This window comes from Neolamprologus brichardi, chromosome 23 (genome assembly GCF_056152115.1).
Source record: "Neolamprologus brichardi isolate AB-2024 chromosome 23, ASM5615211v1, whole genome shotgun sequence".
In the NCBI taxonomy this organism is placed as follows: Eukaryota; Metazoa; Chordata; class Actinopteri; order Cichliformes; family Cichlidae; genus Neolamprologus; species Neolamprologus brichardi.
In genome coordinates, this window is record NC_142125.1 from 23393217 (window position 1) to 23413826 (window position 20610).

At 40.2% G+C, this 20610-nt stretch overlaps 1 protein-coding gene and 3 non-coding genes across 6 annotated transcripts in view; 2 read left to right on the plus strand and 2 right to left on the minus strand.

Moving 5' to 3' along the window:
- Positions 1 to 454: 454 nt before the first annotated feature.
- Positions 455 to 528, minus strand: trnal-gag (transfer RNA leucine (anticodon GAG)). The gene has a single exon. It is a non-coding gene; the product is annotated as a tRNA-Phe (tRNA).
- A 1509-nt stretch (positions 529 to 2037) lies between these two features.
- trnaf-gaa (transfer RNA phenylalanine (anticodon GAA)) lies at positions 2038 to 2111 on the minus strand. The gene has a single exon. It is a non-coding gene; the product is annotated as a tRNA-Phe (tRNA).
- Positions 2112 to 2805: 694 nt separating this feature from the next.
- trnar-ucg (transfer RNA arginine (anticodon UCG)) lies at positions 2806 to 2878 on the plus strand. Its single transcript has one exon. It is a non-coding gene; the product is annotated as a tRNA-Arg (tRNA).
- Positions 2879 to 3262: 384 nt separating this feature from the next.
- Positions 3263 to 20610, plus strand: part of nhej1 (nonhomologous end-joining factor 1) — a 32979-nt gene continuing 15631 nt past the window's right edge. Inside the window, exons 1-6 of one of the 3 annotated variants that reach the window (XM_035908539.2) lie at positions 3263 to 3335; positions 4204 to 4321; positions 4635 to 4848; positions 5000 to 5221; positions 5305 to 5443; positions 7443 to 7501. In XM_035908539.2, coding sequence (XP_035764432.2) covers positions 4660 to 4848; positions 5000 to 5221; positions 5305 to 5443; positions 7443 to 7501 — 609 coding nt within the window. In that variant the 5' untranslated portion in view covers positions 3263 to 3335; positions 4204 to 4321; positions 4635 to 4659. Of the gene's footprint in view, positions 3336 to 3358; positions 3715 to 4203; positions 4322 to 4634; positions 4849 to 4999; positions 5222 to 5304; positions 5444 to 7442; positions 7502 to 20610 lie in introns of those variants that run through there. The other 2 variants (XM_006792882.3, XM_006792883.3) reach the window with 2 other exon arrangements.

A 20610-nucleotide genomic window follows, 5' to 3' on the forward strand; every position in this document is an offset into this window, starting at 1 on the left:
CTTCCGATCATGGGGCCACCACTCTACCTACTGAGCTATCCCTGCCCCTAAAAAGCTATATAAATGACTCGTTTAAGAATGGGATTATGAAACTTGTTTGTTACCCAGGAAACGCTTAAACAGCGGGTATGGTGATTGAACCCATAAGCTTGTGTGTTATCAGCACCATATTCTAGTTATCTGACTCGTGGCCTGAATCGTCTGATCTGAAGCCAGCTGTAGAGTTCAGCTGATGAGCTGTGCAGATAGAGGTGGAAGCAGACATTTATATTCCTTGTCACCTGACACTGCTGTTATTGTTTTTAGGAAAGCCCATGTTAGGTATAAAAGCACTCATGTGGAGTATTTCTGACTTCTTTTTTGCTATTTCTTGTTAATGAAGCCCAATTGGTAATAAGAAATGTGCTCAAGTGAACTCAGCTACTACATACCTGAGCTCACTCATGCACTTTAGTGGCCAGTATGGGGGTTGAACCCATGACCTTGGCTGTTTCAGCACCATGCTCTACCCACCTGAGCTAACCAACCTGCACGAAGACTGGTCAAACAACAGTTTTTGTTTTCCAGGATTTCACTGAACAAAGACTAGTGGATCTATTCTGGACCTCCAATCAACTGAGACTACTAAAGACACAAAACCAACATAAATATCCTTTGGATAAGGCGTCTGACTTCGGATCAGAAGATTGAGGGTTTGAGTCCCTTCGTGGTTGGTTATGTGTTTGCTACAGAGAAATTCTAGTCTTATGTGTCGGTATATGAGGGAAGGACCAGAAGCCAATCTACCATTACACATTAATGGCCGATTTTAAATGAGGAACGCAGTTCGGGACTGATGTCTAATCAGCCATTTGTTTCATTGGTTTTTTTTCTTACAGAAAAAGGAATTTCAAAAATATGCACATTAAAAAAATCAAAAATATAAAACTTGATAAAAGCTAATACGAAACATTTAAATTTCACTGTTATGAAGTACATTAAGTGTTTAACGGGTGCATAAACAGCGGGTATGGCGATTGAACCCATAACCTTGTGTGTTATCAGCACCATGTTCTAGTTATCTGACTCGTGGCCTGAATCGTCTGATCTGAAGCCAGCTGTAGAGTTCAGCTGATGAGCTGTGCAGATAGAGGTGGAAGCAGACATTTATATTCCTTGTCACCTGACACTGCTGTTATTGTTTTTAGGAAAGCCACTGGCTGTATCCCAATTCAGGGTCTGCAGCCTTAAAGGCCGCATTTTAAGGCCGATTACGTCACCGCGACGCGACAAAGGCTGTCCCAATTCGAAGGCTGCTCGAAATGCGTCCCTCAAATGCGTCCTTAATTTCCCTGAATTTTAAGGATGTGGCGGTGTAGACTTCGTGGCCCAACATATCCCAGAATGCATAGCGCAGCGGTGGGTGTGGATAATTTTGCTGAAAAAAATGGCGGATGAGGGGCGCCCGAAGAGTAAACTTTAAGTAATTACTGAATATCATGTCACTTATTTATGTGCAAATGTTTAATAACGAAGAACATTAAAACATTACTGTTGGCCACATGTCGGCAAAGTTATGTGACAATAGTGACGTTTGTACTAACTTGGTTTTACAGCCTTTACTTTAAAATATACACCGTTCAATAGCTGAGCTTAATCTTACTGAGAATGATCAAAGCTCATGTAGAAAAAAACAAACAAATGAACAAAAGATTTTCTCCTTCATTTCTGTCAAACAAAGCTGTATGAAACCAGCTGTTAGTATCATGGTTGCTAGGCAACCTGGGCAGCGCGGCTAGACCGTCCCATTTCACAAGCCTCGCACTTCCGGCCTTAGCGGTCTTTAAGTACGCGGCCCTTGAGGATCTTTGAGGCTGCGTACTTTAAGGCTGCAGACCCTGAATTGGGATACAGCCCATGTTAGGTGTAAAAGCACTCATGTGGAGTATTTCTGACTTCTTTTTTTGCTATTTATTGTTAATGAAGCCCAATTGGTAATAAGAAATGCGCTTAAGTGAACTCAGCTACTACATACCTGAGCTCACTCATGCACTTTAGTGGCCAGTATGGGGCTTGAACCCATGACCTTGGCTGTTTCAGCACCATGCTCTACCCACCTGAGCTAACCAACCTGCAAGAAGAGTGGTCAAACAACAGTTTTTGTTTTCCAGGATTTCACTGAACAAAGACTAGTGGATCTATTCTGGACCTCCAATCAACTGAGACTACTAAAGATGCAAAACCAACATAAATATCCTTTAAAGCCTTAGTTTTGTTTTCATTCACAGTTTCATGTCACATTTGTTGGACATGCTGCGCCAACTGATTTAGACAGGAGTCACAACCTCAAGAGCTGTAGCAGAAGGGCTGTAGCTACATCGTAAGGTTTTAAAAACTGAGCTATAAAACGTGCTGCCGATGAATAGTGGTAATATAAACCGAGAGAGGCCCACAGTGATCACTGCCTTTTTTAAGGGGCTTGTTCAGATTAAATAGAACAAGATACAAAGCATTAAACATGATAAAACACAACAGCCTTAATAAAAGCAGAGTAGTTTGGACCCGGAAGCAGGGTTCATACATCATCACTTAAAGACTGGATATCCAACCTTCTGTGAATGTTTTAATGCAGTACAGTTGTTATTATTAGCAATATGGCAGTTAAAATAAATAACATTCATATAAGAAATAAAATTGTCTTGTGTAAACTGTATATGGTGTTAAATAGGCCTATACTACTGTACTTTAATGTTGGTCATAAGGGTGGTACTTCACCAGGACTTCCAGCTGACGTCATCTGGCCTCTGTCCAGGCTAGGTTATCGAAGACCATGTGGCCTAATGGATAAGGCGTCTGACTTCGGATCAGAAGATTGAGGGTTTGAGTCCCTTCGTGGTTGGTTATGTGTTTGCTACAGAGAAATTCTAGTCTTATGTGTCGATATATGAGGGAAGGACCAGAAGCCAATCTACCATTACACATTAATGGCCAATTTTAAATGAGGAACGCAGTTCGGGACTGATGTCTAATCAGCCACTTGTTTCATTGTTTTTTTTTTCTTACAGAAAAAGGAATTTCAAAAATATGCACATTAAAAAAATCAAAAATATAAAACTTGATAAAAGCTAATACGAAACATTTAAATTTCACTGTTATGAAGTACATTAAGTGTTAAACGGGTGCATGAAATAAAAAAAAATTACTCGTAAATTTTAAAAGGCTGAGTTTTATTTATTTATTTCTTTCAAGACGGGCGGAACCTTTTAAAAGCGCCGCTGTTTGTCGTCGGTGTAGGAATTCTCAACTGTCAACAGGAATCGACTGAGGAGCAGCAGTGTGTGTTGTTGCAAGCTTTAGTATGTTTAAAGTACCGTTTTTCTCAGTGTCTCTATGTGTGTGTTAGGAGCTGTCGGGTTAGAATAATAACCGAACTCCACTTTAGCGCGTTTACAACTGTAGAGACACAAAAAATTAGCTCAACTTAAACCTTGAGTACCAGACCTTGAAGTCTGGCAATTCAGAGCTAAAAGTGAAACATTTTGTAGTAAATTTGTTTCTAGTATCGTGTAGATTGTTGCCGAGTTAAAAAATTTGAACTATCGATGTAAACTGAAGTTTGTTATAAACTAAATATTCATTATATTTTATGAGAAACGTTGAAACCTCAAAAATGTTAGATTTTTAAATATAGTTTGGTTTTCTGGTCATTTGCTACTAGGTTATAAGCTCAAAAGGGTGAGAAAAACCACGTCTATAATCCCTTTTACTTTATGAATACACCTAGCAACACACATTTCTTTTTAACACTCGCGTTCAGTGTCTTTATTTTTATATTTTTCTTCATGCTGCGTCTTTGAATCCTAACAATGATCGCTGCATGTTTAAGTCTCTGGAAATGCTATGTTAATTATTATACAGGCTAGATGGTTGCCGAGTTAAAGAGTAGCTGCTACTCATGTGTGTATGCTCTAAAATAACACAATGACTCCTACCTGTATGTGATAAGGAGCAGTGAGATTTTAAATTCCTAATTTTTTGGACGACACAGCCGAGAAAACCGCTGGCATGTGCGTCCACCGTCCTTTTGGTGTAAACTGGTGTCATAAAGTGACTGATTTGGTGTTTTTGAGTTTTCTAAATGATCCTGAGTCAACCTCTGTGTTGTGTAGTGTGTTTCTAATGACTTACTGACGAGAAACACTCGACTTCCTTCCCCGAAAACAGGAGCTGCCACTGCGGTCTGAACCTCCTCCAGTGCGGTGATTATGCGGCCGGCTCTGCGTCTATAAAACGCGGCTTCAGCAGAGCTCAGCCCAGGCTTTTGGGGGCGCATTCCTCGGAGGTGAGTGATTAGAAAACATTTTTGATATAAAATGAAATTAGACCATGTGTTCACTGGCATTCACTTTCAGAAACAGCAGCTCCTGCTTGCTTTGACCGACAAATATGGCTACGAGTCCTGTGATAATAGGTGCTTTTATTGTGAAAGAAAATACTTTGCTGTTGTTTTAATTACTGTTTTTAGTGCAACCCTTTTTATAATATCAAAGCAACATTCTGTTGTAAGAGTTGGAATACTAATAATATTAATAATAATAATAACAATAATGCTAATAATAATAATGATAATACAACATCTTCACCCTGCCTTTAAGTAGCTCTTTCGTCCTGTTTTCCCTGATGGAGGGAAGCGGAGCTCCTGCTGAGGACATCCTCCTCCGGCGTCCCTGGCTTCCCGTGAGCATCAGTGGGTGCCAGCTCCTGGCCAAGAGCTGTTTCGGTGAGACGGCGTACCATATCCTGCTCACTGACATGCACTGTGTGTGGGAGGAGAGGATGGACACAGCAGACATCCAGAGCAGAGCACAGGTATGCACAAATGTGAACAGATAACCTGCGAGGCCTTGTGGAATTTACTTAGCAGGAAGTCTTTAAATGGAAAAGGAAATCTTACTGTTCTTAAATGCCAGATGAGCAAAAACCCGTGTTTGATGAATACATTCTTGTTCTCCATCATCAGGAGCTTAACAGGCGTTTGCGAGCCCCAGTCAAAGCCTTCTTCACTCACCTTTGTGAGGTGGTTAAGCCCTGCCTGGCGGGAGTCGGCAGCCAGACTGAAAACGAGGTTCAGATCTCTCTGATGAGACAGGAGGACGGTAGCATCAACATGAGGCTGAAGAGCGAGCTGGCAGGGCTCCCTTTCCACTGGGAGTTTCACTGCACCCCTGCCCCAGTAGCTTTGGTACGTCCTTGCCTTTCAGATTTCTTTTTCAAACCCTAATCGTGGTGGCCGGGCTGTCTGACTGTTTTGTGTGTTTCTTTCAGGTGTGCATTCAGCTGGTGCGCCCCCTGCTGACGATGAGCCGCCTGCTGCAGCGGCGGGTGGAGCAGCTGGGAGGTCTGCTGGTGAGGAAGGACACTGAGATCCAGGACTACAGAGAGAATGGAGCCACGCTCAGCAGAGGTACAGAGGCTGTTTGTAAGGTCGCAGCATTTCCAGCAGCACTTCCTGGTCTGCTGTAATGGGACTGTGATATGCACCTGGTGAAAGCTGGAGGAATCCACCATCACATTACCCACTGGTTTTTGGGCTGGTGTGTTGAAGTCGGTAGCAAACATATTCGTTAGCAAGCTGCGCTGTAATTAATCTAACAACATCTAAGCAAAATGCAGAAACAGTGTGTGGACAAACTAAATACGCAGATGGGGGCAGTGTCCAAATTATGGGGTACAGCCAGTGTGTGGGCCTCACTTGTACTGTGATGGCCCAAGAGCTGAAGTGAAACAGAATGTTAAAAAAGAATGAAAGGTGTCCACTGCAGTTCATTCATTTGATTCATTGCTCATTAGCGAGTGTGAGCACCTCTAAAGAAGAAGTTCAGGTGTGTGTTAACACGATTCAGAGTTGGAAAGACTTCAGCAATAGCAGGAACAGTAAGGAACAGCAAGAAAAAGATAATCCACAAGTGAAAAACATTCCCTCCAAGGTAAGGCTGTGCAATGCTCAGTGAAAGTGTAAAAAACAAAACAAAACCCAAGAGCTCCATCTCAGATGGTACTGTTGGCACGGTGGAGGAGGGGGTCATGATTTGGGCTTGTTTTGCAGCCGAAGGACCTGGGCAGCTTCAACCATCTCCTCTGTATACCAAAGTATTTTGGAGTCAGGTGTTAGGCCATCTGTCCGGCAGCTAAAACTTGGCTCCAACTGGGTCATTTAACAGGACAATGATCCACAGCACAGCAGCAAATCTGTAACAGAATGGTCCAGTGCTGAGGTGGGGGCCGCTGTAAATTAGAGTTGAGCAAAATTCCTCCGTAATGATGTAAGAGACCGATTAGGTCTTAAACTAAATGATGCCTTTTTTATTCACTGTGTCTGCATTTTGTTCGTTTTTTCTACTGAATAAAGAATGAGTTAGTGTGATGGTTTGTGTGTTGTCGTCCATCAGAGCTTGTATTTATCTCATTTTAAGATCTGCTATGGACAGGTCTTAAAACAAAGGCACATCAATTCATATTTAAATTTGGTGTACAGTGCAGTTTTGTGTTTTCTGAAGTCTAGTTTTTGTTTTTAGTTAAATTAAATGTTTTTTTTTTTTAAAAATTTCAGTTTTAGATTTATTTTAGCTTTAGTTCACCATGATAAGCTCAGTCTGTACCTTACACCAGTTGTCAGATAAATGCGTTAATCTACTCTACAAGGGACCGGCAACACAAACGCTGATGATCACAATCAGCCTCCACAACTTTGAACCTTAATATAATTTAATCATCTGAGTTATAAAAAAACAAAATCACCTTTGCACAGCTATCATGAACTGGAAAACTGTTCATAGAGAACAAAATGTATTTTTGCAGTTTTCAAACTCTGTCCGCTCTTTGGCTACTCAGGTTAAACATGATACATAAGTCACCTAGATACCTTCAAAAAGTTATTGTATGTTATTTTTATTTGTTCCTAAGTAAATCAGTTTGGCTGAGATAAGTTATAGTTTTCACACAGCTGAATAAACATCAAACAGAAAACTGATTAAACAGAAGTGTGAGATGGTAGAAAATTTACTCCAATGTCCTGTTATATTTTACGGAGCAAGGAGTAGACAGCTGAGTTTATTAAACTCCATTGAGACAGCTGGTGAGGCAAATCTGAAGGCTAGACCGTCCCATTTCACAGCCTCGCACTTCCGGCCTTCTCAGTTTTCGGAGGATCCGGCCTTCGCGGTGTACATGAGCCGAAGGATGCAGCCCCTGAATTGAGATACAATTCAGGGGCTGCATCCTGTAGTGGACATTAGCGGAAATGCAGTTTTGTATGAAACTCTGTATGAAACCTCCCCATAGGTTGCTAACTGTTTAGCAGTGCTTTAACTGCTTTTGTGACCCCTTTTGTGACCCCTCAGTCTGATCACTGTGGAGTGTCATGATATCATGATTATAATCCAGATGTGTCTTTTTGAACCCAGAACGGCTGCAGACAGATGTTTTTGAGGAGCACACCCACAGAGAAGACTTCATTGCAAAGGTGAGAGCACACGCACACACACACACACACACACACACACACACACACACACACACACACACACACACACACACACACACACACACACACACACACACCCCTATGGAAAAGAAATCGTAAAAACTTATATGATTTACTCATGAAAGTGGCCACTTTCTCATTACTTTCATATATTCTTTTATTAAGTATCCAAAACATACAAGTTTCATTTATATAATTTTTCAAGGGATCTTATATCTGTTTTCACTCTTATATGCTTTTCATACAAGTTTCACACAAGACGGATACAAACTTTATAAGATTTATATATATCTTTTTCATATGGGACGGACACACACACACAGCCTAAAGTTTGAGCTCCGTTCCTCGTCATTAACCTGCTGTGGTGAGCTTCCTTGTGATAAACCACTGTGGTCGCTGGAACTTGAGCCGCGTGACGTGCTCAATAATCGCTGTGTGCCACTTCCTGCCAATCAGGATGAGGTGAGGTTAAGTTTCCGTGCGTCCGTGCGTGTGTACACTGTATTCAGGTGTGGAATTTCTCATCTCTTACTATGCTGACCCCTGACCTCCACTCTGTGTGTGTGGTCGGGGTTTTCAGATGCACCTGTTGAATTTTTCAGGACGGATACGACTGGTTATTTTTATATTTTTATTATGTTAACACTTCAGTGTGTTTTTCACACAGTTTCCATTTGAGTTTTGATACCCACATCCCTGCTGCCTTGACATTTGTCCACCTTCAAATACACTAGTCATACTGTATGTGGTAAAAAGGAAGAAAGGAAATCAATAAATATTTAATTTTAAGGGACAGACTGAACCATTAGGTGGCATACAGCTGGTTTTGTTACTTTTTTTGGATCCAAATGTTTCAACCTTTGGATGTCTCAGACATTTAAATGTCTTCTGTGTTACAAACAGAGCAGTACTCAGACATGAATGAATGTATTATTCCAGTTCATTGTTTGTCAATTATTCAACCAAAAAACAACAAAAAAAGTGTCTGTCTGTCCTTTCTTCCTTCACGGGAACTAGAGTTGATCAAAATATCTATATATTGTTATATGATTGATACAGATGTATTAAAATGTGTTCAGAATTTGCAAATCACTGATGATTCATCTCATAAGACATGACCCGCTGTTCTCCTCTACATAAAGTGATTTTATAGGTTAAAAGTATTTGAAAAAATCAGCCCTGTGTTTACTTGATGTTGGATCACCACTAAAGTTGGCAGTGGACTTGGTCATATTTACAGAGGTACCTACAAAGAATAGAGTTTCACATGTGGGTTTTTACAGGTTTCAGTCGTGGTAAAAAGGATGTTGCAGCATCATGACTCACTTCACTGCATCCTCTGATTTGATTTACAGTAGCAGCAGTGTTGTTGGCCATTACAACTAACTGCTTCTTATGCACACGGATGTTTCTGTTGCACCTTAACTTAATATCTGATGCCTACTTATCATCTGAAAACAAGCACCATCGAAATCCATGTGTCCCGTTGTAAATCCTTAAGACCAATCAATGTCCATTAGCTGGATTATCAGTGTTTTAGGGGCTGACTGCGGTGTGCAAGGAGATGTCCTTGGATGACTTTAGCGATAAGTGGACTTTTTTTTTTTCTCTCTCTGAGCTAATGTTAGCTGGTGTATCTTAAGTAAGTACACCATGATTCAGAAGCTTGTAGTGGAGGGATTTTGACCTACTCTTCTTTATAGCGTTGCTTGAGTTCATTGAGGTTCATGCACTGCTCTTTTAAGGTCCCAACACAGCTTTTCAGTCAGGTTGAGGTCCGGACTTTGACTGGATCATTGCAGCACCTTGATTCTCTTATGTTCACTCATTTTGTTGTAGATTTGACACTGTGGTTCAGATCATTGTCCTGTTTCATGACCCAGATGTCCTCACATTTGACTCTAAAATACTTTGGTATACAGAGGAATTTATGGTCAACTCAATGACTGCAAGGTGCCCAAATCATCACCCCAGTACTGATATGCTGTGTTTGGTCTTGTGCGTTGTGGCCAAACATCTCCACTTTGTTACCTTTTAGAACATCTTCCAAAGAAACTCTAAGTATATTAAATTAAAACTTCCGCTTGCAGCTTTTCAGGCAGTATTTTGTGCATTTTACCTTTTACTTAAACTTCTTCTATGTATGTATTTATTTAATTCTATTTTTTTGGACCTTCATCCCTTGTGCGTATGCATGGTCTGTGGAAGTTTTTACATTTGTTCAAACAAACTGTGGTAAGAAAATACAGATGAGTCACAGATTTGGTCGAACGTTCATACGCACGGTCTATCTGTGAATAAGATCTACTGTCTCCAGAGGTGTTAAAAGATGCCTTCTTGTACGTTGTGGGGTTTTTATAGCTCTCAGGGAAATTTCCCGTCTCAGGTGAGCGTGCGGGGAAGATGCTGCAGGGCTTGCTTGTGTGTCATCAGGTGGTTTTCGGGGAGGGAAGCAGCCTATTTGTTGATGCTGTTTGTGTAAAAGGACAAACCAGGAAAGAATCACAGTTTCATTCAGTGGAAAAGCTCCAGGTCAGGTACGATTATGACTCATGGAAAGTTACATCAGGGTCACAGTGGAAGCTCTATTTTCTGCTTTTTTTTAAAATATTTTTTTCTGGGCAATCAGTGTTGAGCCAGGCTGGGTGAAGTGGACAGTCAGAAACCACAGAAGAAGAAGAAAAGTGCTGCAGTAGATCAAAGTCTTCTTCTCTCATGGCAAATTACACCGGGCTGCGACCAGGCCGCCCTCAGACCAAAGTCCAAACTGAAATAAAATGTGTCTGGGAAAAATGTTGCCGCGATGCGTCAAGCAGAGAATCACACACGCGATGGATAGACTGCTATTTGTGTGTGTGTGTTTAGCATGTGTGTGTAGTATTTATCTATCAGGGTCAGGCTTTTGCATACCTGTACGCGTGCATGTCTGTGAATGTGCCATCCCTGTGTTGTGTTTGTGTCGACATCTCTATCACCATGAGAACGTCCACAGCAGCCCATCATACTTATATTTCGTTTCTTTTTTACTCTCCTGACGTCATGGCGTCAGCAATCTTCTGTAGCTCTCTGCCAGATAATGAATGAGCCCGTTTCCAAAAATGTCACAGACGGATCAGAGCTGCAGGTACAACACACAGTCTGTATTTGTGCCCTGTTGCTGTTTTAAAAAAAACAACAAAACAACCCGGCTTCAGTTTCAGCTTCAGCTTTTCTTCCTTGAACTTGAACTTCTTTGACATTTACACAGTTATTTATGTGCACAGTGTCAACACAGAGCAGCACACACCAATATCTTCAGAAATCATCCGCCTCATCACCCTCTCCTTTACCGCTTCCACGTGTGCGTGTGTGTGCGTGTGCATGTGTGTGCGTGTGCATGTGTGTGCGTGTGCATGTGTGTGCGTGTACCATTTGTGGCCTCTGGTTTCCCACATTAAGGGGAGTAAAGGGCAGAGGGACAGTGAGAGGGAGACGATGATGACAGGAACTGTAGCTTTTATTTTCTACTGCAGCTTTCCATGCAAAGCCCCTCCCCATTCGGTCACCACACAAACACCCCACCCAGCTCAGGTCAACATTTACATGGGTGGAATTAGTCTGTGCTTCCCACTGATGTACACACACACACACACACACACACACACACACACACACACACACACACACACACACACACACACACACACACACACACTGGGAATTAACTTGGGCACAGGCTAAAGCTGGTCATGGAGCCAGAGGATGAAAAAAAAAAAAGTGTTCAAATCCTTTTAGGATCACATCAGCTTCCCTTTAGGACCTAAATTTGAGCGCTGTGTGTGTCTGCGCTTGTGCATCTGTGAGGACCAGTTCTACAGCATCAGGATATTTTTTTGCTGCCCTCTGTTACCTGTTGTGTTCTTAAAAGTGTAGCTGTTTTTTGTAACCCCCCCCCCCCCTTTTTTTTTTTTTTTAAATACATGTTTTATAAGATTAGGACTTTTTTCTTTTTGTAAAGTGAGAAGCCCCGTTTTAAAACTGGGGAGTTTTGGACATTTCTTTTTGTAAAATAAAGGCCATTGTTTAATATGAGGTTAAGCGTGAATGTTTTAATAAAGTGAGAACGCTTTTCTATAAAGTGCACACTTTATGTAAAAAGTGCCGTTATTTAAAAAGTCTTTTTTTTTTTCTTGAGTTTTGAAAGTTAGGGATAATTTTACAAAAATTATCCCTAACTTTTTCAAATTTGAGAGGTATCCTTGTTGAGGACTTTTTTGTGTAAGGTGTGATTTTTGCAAAATACTCTGTTTATCAAATAAACACTTTTTTGTAACGCTAGGACCATATTTTATTTAGAAATTGAGGACTATTTTTCATAAAATTATGTTTGGTTTTCCCTTTTTTTGTTTTTGTAAACATAGGACTGTTGTTTATAAAGTGAGGACCTGTTGTAAATTGAAAAACCCTTTTTATAAAGTACTGGGTAATTGGTAAATTTTAATTATTTAAAAGTGATCGGTTTTTGTTTTTTTGTACAATTAGAACCTTTTCCAACATCTGTAACATTAATTATATATTTTATATATACAGTGTTGGGAAGGTTACTTTTAAAATGTTTTCCACTACGGGCACAAAATATAGTTTGTAACATATTCTGTTAAGTTACTTAATGTGAGTAACGTATTCTGAACACTTTGGATTATATTGTCATGCTTTTTAGAATTACATGAATGTACTATTGCTGTGTGATTTATTACTATTACTGAAGGCTGCATTACAACCTGCTAGCTGCAAATAATCATGGGCAGTTCTGAAAGATTTTTAAATCTTAATATAAAATGAGTAACAGTAGGGTGGACATTAGGTAAGGCTGCACTTTTTGCAGTGATCTCGAAGAGAAAACTATTTCTGTATCAGTAATATGTTTCCTTTCTGTCTGCTTTCAGAACTGTGCATGATTATTTGCAGCTAGCAGGTTGTAATGCAGCCTTCAGTAATAGTAATAAATCACACCGCAATAATACATCAAAGATACTGAAGTGGCACATAACCCAGGTAGCTACCACAACTAAAACAAGGCAGGATAATGTTAGTCTTTAAAAAAGAACTTGCTTCCAGATGTTTCTTTAGGTTGGAGTCTTTACGGCATTGTACGGTCAGATTTCGCCCATCCCTTTCTTCTTTAAAGTGTGTGTGTGTGTGTGTGTGTGTGTGTGTGTGTGTGTGTGTCTTTTCACAAAGCCATGACTCCTGTATAAATTAAAGTGAGGATGTTTTGTGACATGAATTCATTTTAATGTAAAATGAAAACAAGAGTGAGAGCTTTTCTTTCTTGTTCATTTCTTCTTCTTTTTTTTTCTTTGGGTGACATAAAGTTGGGAAGTTTTCTTGGCTGGTCTTTAGATTTGGATTGACTTTTTTTTGAAGGTTCCTAATATCTTGGGGTTCAAGTTAACGTTAGGTAAGGGTCACGATGAGGGACCTCATGTGCCTCGGGATCCACACGGCGATGGAAGTACAAAGTTATTGTGAGTCAGATGGCAGCAGCTGATGACCTGGCAGAGGGGAGTGTCACACAAAGCATTTTGTGAAGCATGGTTTTGGTTTTCAGAGTCAATTGTTGGCTCGTGTGTGTGTGTGTGTGTGTGTGTGTGTGTGTGTGTGTGTGTGTGTGAGAGAGAATGTGTCACAGGCCCTGTTTATTATCTTTTACATGCATGTGTGTGTCATGGTGACGCATGCTCTGCAGTTTTCGGCACTGTGCTCGCAGCACCAGCAGCAGCGTCACAGCTGTTGACTCTAAACTGAATTGTCACTGTTTGGGAACGATGCCCGCTTCCTGTTTCATGAGACGGCGGCTTCACAGCTCCACTGACAATTAGTGGCCACTTCTGACCAAAACACCTCACTTGAGCTGCACAGACTCACATAATTGAGCCAAAATGTTGTGGCTTCCAAATTTGGCATTCCTTACTCCAAATTTCCAGCTTTTCTGGCTTAAATTGAAGGTTTTCCTGGTCAGGTTTAAGTTGGGTTTGCTTGAAACTGCTTACAAACAATGAATCAGAAACTATTTCTTTCTTCTTTACAGTGCAGCTTTCCATCTCCAGTAAAAGGTCTGTATTGGGTTGTGTGTTCAAATTGCTGAGGAAATTATCCTTAAATGCTACATCGTGCTCCACGTGAAGCCCTGTGCGGCTGGTTTAACAGGAGGAGTTGAATCCTAATATCTGTGTGCTTCAACCAGAGTCTCTAAGTTAAGAGCAGGGCAGGAAACTTAATTTTTGCATCCACTGACCACAGAGCCTGACCGATTCCAAAATACACACTTTGACTTTCAGCAGCTGAATATGACTTTGAGAACAAGGAGAAGCTGCAGATATTGATCAGTTTGCTGTCTGCAAATGAGGGAAAAGTAAAGGACAAAGCCGAAAGCTCCTTAAACTTGAGCACAGTTTCTGAAATGCATAAATCAAGTAAAATACATAAATGAAAACTGCTTTCATGGTTGGAAAACATGACTTGTCTCTCATTTAATCTGACTTTAACTTCTTTATGTTTATTGTTGTCAACAGTAAATTCTAATATGGATTAAATATTTTTAAATTCAGATAAAAATGCAGATAAGGAGGCTGAGGAATTTAAGCCCTGAGTGATATCTGCAGGCAAAACCTGGGGTAAAAAGGAGCATAAAAGAGAATAAGGGAGCTTTAAAAAAAACCCAAATATGACCAGGAGTGTTATTGGAAGCCATGGCAACAGAAATGAATCAAGTGCAAGTACAATGAACCACAGTTTAAATCAAAAACTGTTGTAAACATACGAGAAAAAAACCCCAAACTTGCTTCATAACAACATTGATTGTTCACCTGTCGTTCACCTGTTGTTGTTACAAGTCGCTGAATTTTAATGCTCTTCCTTAAGTCAGGAATTAGTCAGGATTGGTCCACACTGAAGCACAAGCCCTGAGTTTTACTATTAAAACATCCAATATCCATTTAAAAGGTCCTTAAATATCAGTGAGGTGGAAATGTAGTTAAACTACATTTAACATGCTGGTGTGGAAATGGCTTCAGAGTTTTAGGGTAATTTTGTGTTAGCATATCAAACTGGAAAACAAAGGGGGGGGGGGGCGGCGAAGGAAAAGTCAAAAGCACACGAGGTACTTTAAATTATATACAAAAAGCCTTTCAATAAAAAAAAATGTAAGACATGATAAAGTCTGCCTTGAGTGATTAACAGTTTATAATACAGCACCAGGACTCTAAATAATCCAACATGTATCTTAACTGAAGATCTAGAAGAAGCAGCCGTGTGTTTTAACATCTGTATCGGTTTTCTCTTTGCTGTGGAGGCACGCCGGACTCTATAATTTCATATGTGAGGCTGAGAAAACAAGACTGTTATTGTAGGAGCAGGAGGAAAGAAGGATTTGAGGAAGGTGAGAAAGGTTTTTCTCTCTTTACGTCTCTCCTCTGTAAATCATTGACCGTTGTGCTCATAAACAGCGGTGTGCGGCACTTTGTGTCATGGACCTGAGGAATTCAGGGCCTACATGGTAAGTAGGCGAGGCTAGAAAGAGGCAGCATTTACACTCTTCAGCAGCAAAGTGATGGAGAATATTTAGCTTCTTGGTCACCGTATTCAACCTGATATTCTTGGTGATATCTAAAGACTCGATATTCAGTTGTTTCCTGTGTTTTTGCTTGGTTACTCATCAAGTGACCGAGCTATTGTAGCAACTAAAATGACTGAATAGTGTCTTTATTTCTACACTTTTTTTAATGGTTTTGTTTACATTTATCAGAAAATTTTACAGATAAAAATAATATGTCATTTACTGAGGCTTTTAGTCATTTCCATACGAAAATGATTGTTGCCTGCTTGCCTGTTACTTCTTTTAAAACAAATTTTCTATGTTTCAGTAAAATTACGGGTGAATAATATATTTCAGTATGCTTTTATCATTTTAACACCAACATTTTAGTTAAGTAACACAGGCCTACAGACTGGTCTGCAACCACCAGTCATGAGGGAAAAATTAGTATTCCCTGACCTGTTGTGATTGGAGGTTGAGGGCAGCAACAGGGAAAATGACTACTAAAGCCTAACTTAACTAACTAAAAACACAGGCCTACAGACCAGTCAGTAGGCCCCTGGCAACCACCTGTTGCTATGGAAAAATATGTATTCTGCAAACTGTTGACATAAACCTCCTCGTGCTTGCTTTGGTTGCTAGCATATTGGTACAGTCATAGTTTGCATGGAAGTGGCAGACTTGTCTACAAACACTGTCCAGCTGGTCTCAGAGCTGTAGTGAAAATGTGAAAAGTGTGCTGCAGACCAAAAATGGAGAAGCTTCACCTTCAAAGTAAAAGCTGTTCCTCAGCACTGCAGCTGACAAGTTTCAAAAGGAGCAACTTTTACTTTCAGAGGTCTCCATTCCTGGTTTGTGTCACACTTTTTAAAGTTTTACTACCATTCGACAAGTAGTTAGCTCATATTTGCTGGCATTCTTTACTAGCTGTTTCACTCAGTGAGAGTCAGGAATCACAGTCAGCCAGTCACAATGCACATCAAATATGGCATATGGAATAGGGAGGGCTAGAATGGGCAATAATGGCATTCGCCCTGCTGGTAACCCAGTTGTTGCTTGAATGGTGTCTCTGCAACAAACCTTGTGGATGGATAGAGAAGGAAAAATAAAATGTAAAAAAATATATATATATATCATAATATATCCTGGAATTCCCACCAGTAAAGTCATCAGATTCATCGTTACATGTATGCTTCTGTTTCAAACTAAATCTGATTAGGAAAGGTGAAATATCTCAAATACTTATTTCAAACACTCGGAGTATTTAAATTATTGAAATATCTGAAAACTGTCAAAATGAGAACATATTTCAATGTCCGTAATGTAAAACTGTCTGTCTTAGTGTCTGTTTGTGAAGCAGACTTTAAATAACTATTAATGGCTAGATGTTCACTAGACATGTTCTCCTGATTCTCTGGTCTTTGTTGCATAATTAGTTCATTTATTTTGTTGTTTTTTTTGGACTGTGGACAAAGTTGCATTTATTTATTTTAACAGAGTAACTTGTGTCTAAGGAGCTTGAAAAGAAAAGCTTCTTGAAGATGTTTCACCTCTCATGAGAGCTTCTTCAGTTCTAAGAGCAATTCATGGAGAGTCACAGATTTTTTTAGCCCTATTGGGAGTGTTCTTACGAGGGCTGTGGACCCCCTATGGATCCTCTGCCATTGTGAGACCTTGCCCCACCCTATCATGTGACTTACTAAGATCAAATGACCCAAGATTTAAGCGGGCGTTAAGGTGTCTGGGAAGGGATCACAAAACTCGATTATAGATGGCAGACAGTTGGTGTCTTAAAGCCCCACCCTCCTTTCAAAGATGATCATTCACAGTGGACATAGAGGACTGAAATTAGTCATCTATCTTTCACGACCCTCTTAGGGACACTCTCAATAGGGCTTAAAAATCTGGGACCCTCCACCAGTTGCTCTTAGGACTGAAGAAGCTTCTAGGATGAGAGGTGAAACGTCTTCAAGAAACTTAAAGGAGTCCAGATGCTTTTCTTTCCAAGCTCCTTAGACTACGATGACCTGGATGACTGAGAACCTTCGCAGACAGTAACTTGTGTCAGCGGAGTCATTTTATCAATAACATTACGGGTGCTTCGCAAGTTTTTGTACAAGAAAATGTGACAGTAACCATTCTCTCAGGATGTGTAGATCGGCGTTACACACATACACTTTAGAGGTAGGGGGTAAAAATTGATACAGCATAGTACCGCAATATTCTATATTGTAATATTGTATCAATACAGGGACACCAAATATTGATATTTTATTAAATGAATTCTGGGAATACTACAAACAAGAGGGCTCATCTCACCTGATAGGAAGCAACCTTTCTGCAAACAGTTGCAGTCTGACTTGGACTGACTGCAATCACTCTGACAGATTGCGCTGAAGGCTTGCAAGTAGTTGCTGTCTAATTTATCCAATGCAAATGCAAAGAGACTGCCAAGATGTTGTCTTAAGTCTGAATGAGTTTTTGTTAATAAGAAACTCGACAAGACTCCGTTTAGCTGGCTGCCAGCTGGTTGCATTTTAGTTATATTTCTATAGAACAGGAAGGTGGCTGGGTGCAAATGTGATAGTTAAATGTGAATTTCTGTCTATGTAGACAGCAACACATATGTAATATTTGATGATCCCCGATAATTATTGTATTATCAGAAATGGATTGCATGCAATTGCCAGCTTGACCCCATTTACTTATCAGTTTGATATCGGTCTGATAACAGACTGATAGGAGACTGACTCTGTCTTATGGCAACATTTATGGCAGGTTTTTAGTGAACGTCTTGTTCTGCTTGACAATCTCTTTTTGCATCAAAAAAAATAACTGAAGGGAGATAACGTTATCTTATTGGATAAAGCGGATATGGACAAAGTTTAACTTCGAGGATGTAATTTGCAGTTGAAGAAAGGTGATAAATCACAACATCTGTTATTGTAAAAACTCAGCATGTCGCAGAATGCAAAAAATTTCAATAACATAGTATCAGGAGTGAAATATTGTGATAGTATTATAATGTCAGGTGAGACACTTGACAGTATAATACTAGTCCCACCTCTAGTCATTTGTTGCACTTAAAACATAAACTGGACTTTCATTAAGTCAGTGAAGACCTTTAGACATGAACCAGTGAAGAACAGAACATCATCATCATCCTCCTTGATGTGGTAGAAAGTCATCCTGGTGCATATCAGACCTAGCAATACCCACATACAAAAACTGGCTTCTTGGGAGATTTAACCACCATTGCCACCTCAGCACTTGTGACCTTACTCTTGAGATGGTAGGCTGGGAAGTGGCTTGAACCACATCAAAGGTGACGACCCCACTAGAGTTTATATAAGCCTGGCACTCCCCACCAGCTTTTAAAACTCTAGAAGCCTTTCAGATAAGAGGTGAAACATCGTCATGAACCTAAAGAAATTGGGTGCCTTTGACTCGAGCACTTTCCATTCAACATGTTCTCACTCCCGAGGAGTAATATTTTATGCTAGGTGACAAATCGCCAACATGTTAGGCTTCCAGGCACCCAGCACGTTCCTAAATGACGAGATCGGTAAAATTAGGAAATATGAGAATTGTTTGGAATCAGTCAACACATGTACGTTCATTTTTCTCAAATCGCTTTGGAAAACACTATTTCACGTCATTAAAGTGGTGGTTAAGGTTAGGAATAAGGTTATGGTTAGGGTTGGAATACATGGCTGGAACGTCAATTCAATTCAATTATATTTATTAAACACCAAATCACAACAACAGTTGCCTCAAGGAGCCTCATATTGTAAGGTAATGGCCCTACAATCAAACAGAAAACTTTCTTTGCTTCAGGTTTCTGTCAAGCTGAAGGCAATTAGCCCATATACCTTGAAAGTAGCATATATGGAAGGACTGATGAGGTTGTAATTGAAGTTGAAATTCTCATAGCTATTAGCAGCCACTGAAGAAAATACCTCTGCCTTTAGCTCCTCACATGTGAGGAATTGCTGCTTGTTTCTGGCTTGTATCACTGCAAACTGAATACCTTGTGGAAACATCTCTTGGGCACTGGGAACTTGTGATGCTGCTATTTTTCGACACAGACTACATTATTAATCATGTAATGAAAATAATCATTATCTACAGCCGCAGTTTGTCCTCTTTACGTAAGGAGCAAAAGACTGCATAACAAAACCATGTACGTACAGTAGATCCTCCTGCGTCTTCTGTCAGTTGCGCACAGTTTCCACAGGGCTGTCCCTGATCTGGGTCTGTAATTAGGCCCTCTGTGGCCTGGCTGCTTCCTCCCTCTTCAGCTGCTGGCCTCTGGGCTGTGTCCCAGCCTGGACGGGCCGAGAGCGGCATCCCGCAAAGACATCACGAGCCTGCAAGCAACATGAGAGCAGGGGCACAAAACACGGCGGCAGGATCGGCAGCGGCAGCAGCAGTAGAGTTTATTGGCATGTGAACACATTGGGTGCAGTTTGCGACAGCTGACTCCTGCAGTTCAAAAGCCCATTTAGAGCAGCGTGGAGTAAGCATGCAAGGCATCAAGCTGGACCTGAAACGGCTCTAAATTGAGGAGCTTTCATCAAGAAAAAGAGTTTATGGTTCAGTTTATCAGCTTTTCTCTGGTGTGAGCTCGACTAATTCACTCCAAAACACTGAAACAAAACTTGACTGATAGAGAATTCACGGGTCCGCTCGGGTTTTAAGCGACCTCTGACAATCGGAGGTATAAAATACATGAGCCGGCAAATTCATCTACCGAGACATGCACTTTAACCCTTTAAGACCTACCATAGAACCAAGTCCGCCAGAGCTTATATTATATTTTTACATGCTGTAGTGCCATTTTTGGGAGCATTTCAAGTTGCTATACATCAGTACATCCATTACAGCCTAAATTTTAATAATATGTCTCCATTAAGTGCATAGTAATTACATAAATTGCAAAAAAGTGCAATAAACTACAAAAAAATTGAAAATCATTTTTCTTTTTTTAACATATATTTCTAGTTAGAGAAATTTAAGAGGCTTATCCCTCAAAACTGTAAATACAAAAAAGTTGCACAAAATAGTTTCCTACCACAGGAAATTTATTTTGAGTGTCTTCATAGTTTTATTTTTGATATTCACCATTTTTTATATACTGCAGGAAAAACGAAAATAAATATTATAATGCAAATTTGCAAAAAAACCCCAGCATATGCATCAAAATAAACTATTTCCAGCAGTGCAATTTGAGTTCTAAGCATCCCAGAAACGACACAGAAAGTCATAAAGTCAAACATAACTTTTAAAAACACCAGTATAGGCTCATGAGGCCCTGATGGTAAAAAAACCCCGACATTTCCGCGAAAATGACGTCACTTCCGGTTTCGGGCAGGTTATGGCAGACATGCAATAGTTCGCGCTGCCGTCTATTCCAAGGTAGGAAGTGTTATGAACAGCTGATCGGATCGGCAAAGCGTGTTCTGGAATATTATGTTTTTGTTGCTGCAAGTGGTTTTTATGCAGTTTTTGC